Source organism: Rhea americana, unplaced genomic scaffold (assembly GCF_003343005.1).
Source record: "Rhea americana isolate MKP2758 unplaced genomic scaffold, rheAme1 scaffold_33, whole genome shotgun sequence".
NCBI lineage: Eukaryota > Metazoa > Chordata > Aves > Rheiformes > Rheidae > Rhea > Rhea americana.
The window spans coordinates 181,228-181,818 of record NW_028186457.1 but is presented as its reverse complement, the minus strand read 5'-3'; the positions used below and the strand labels follow the sequence as shown (position 1 = coordinate 181,818).

The following is a 591-nucleotide window of genomic DNA, read 5'->3' as shown; positions in this document are numbered from 1 at the left end:
TTAGTGGGAGACACGGAGACTCAGACTGTTTATTGCCAAGGATTTGTGCAGTTAACACGCAAAAAGGAGGAAGGTCCTTWGGGCAGGGCRTCTCTACTCCTCGCCCTCCTCTTCATCCTCATAGGAGTCCAGGCCCACCTCCTCGTAATCCTTCTCCAGTGCAGCCATGTCCTCCCGCGCCTCGGAGAACTCCCCTTCCTCCATGCCCTCTCCCACGTACCAGTGCACAAAGGCTCGCTTGGCGTACATCAGGTCAAACTTGTGGTCGAGGCGAGCCCAGGCCTCGGCGATGGCCGTGGTGTTGCTCAGCATGCAGACGGCGCGCTGCACCTTGGCCAGGTCRCCGCCCGGCACCACCGTGGGCGGCTGGTAGTTGATGCCCACCTTGAAGCCCGTGGGGCACCAGTCCACAAACTGGATGCTGCGCTTGGTCTTGATGGTGGCAATGGCAGCGTTGACGTCCTTGGGCACCACGTCCCCTCGGTACAGCAGGCAGCAGGCCATGTACTTGCCGTGGCGAGGGTCACACTTCACCATCTGGTTGGCCGGCTCAAAGCAGGAGTTGGTGATCTCGGCCACTGACAGCTGCTC

At 60.7% G+C, this 591-nt stretch overlaps 1 protein-coding gene across 1 annotated transcript in view; it reads right to left on the bottom strand.

The window, feature by feature from the left end:
- The window catches only part of LOC146592433 (tubulin alpha-5 chain-like), a 4,541-nt gene continuing 3,950 nt past the window's right edge, over nt 1–591 (bottom strand). Inside the window, exon 5 of the mRNA XM_085311041.1 lies at nt 1–585. Coding sequence (XP_085167167.1) covers nt 94–585 — 492 coding nt within the window. The 3' untranslated portion in view covers nt 1–93. The remainder of the gene's footprint in view (nt 586–591) is intronic.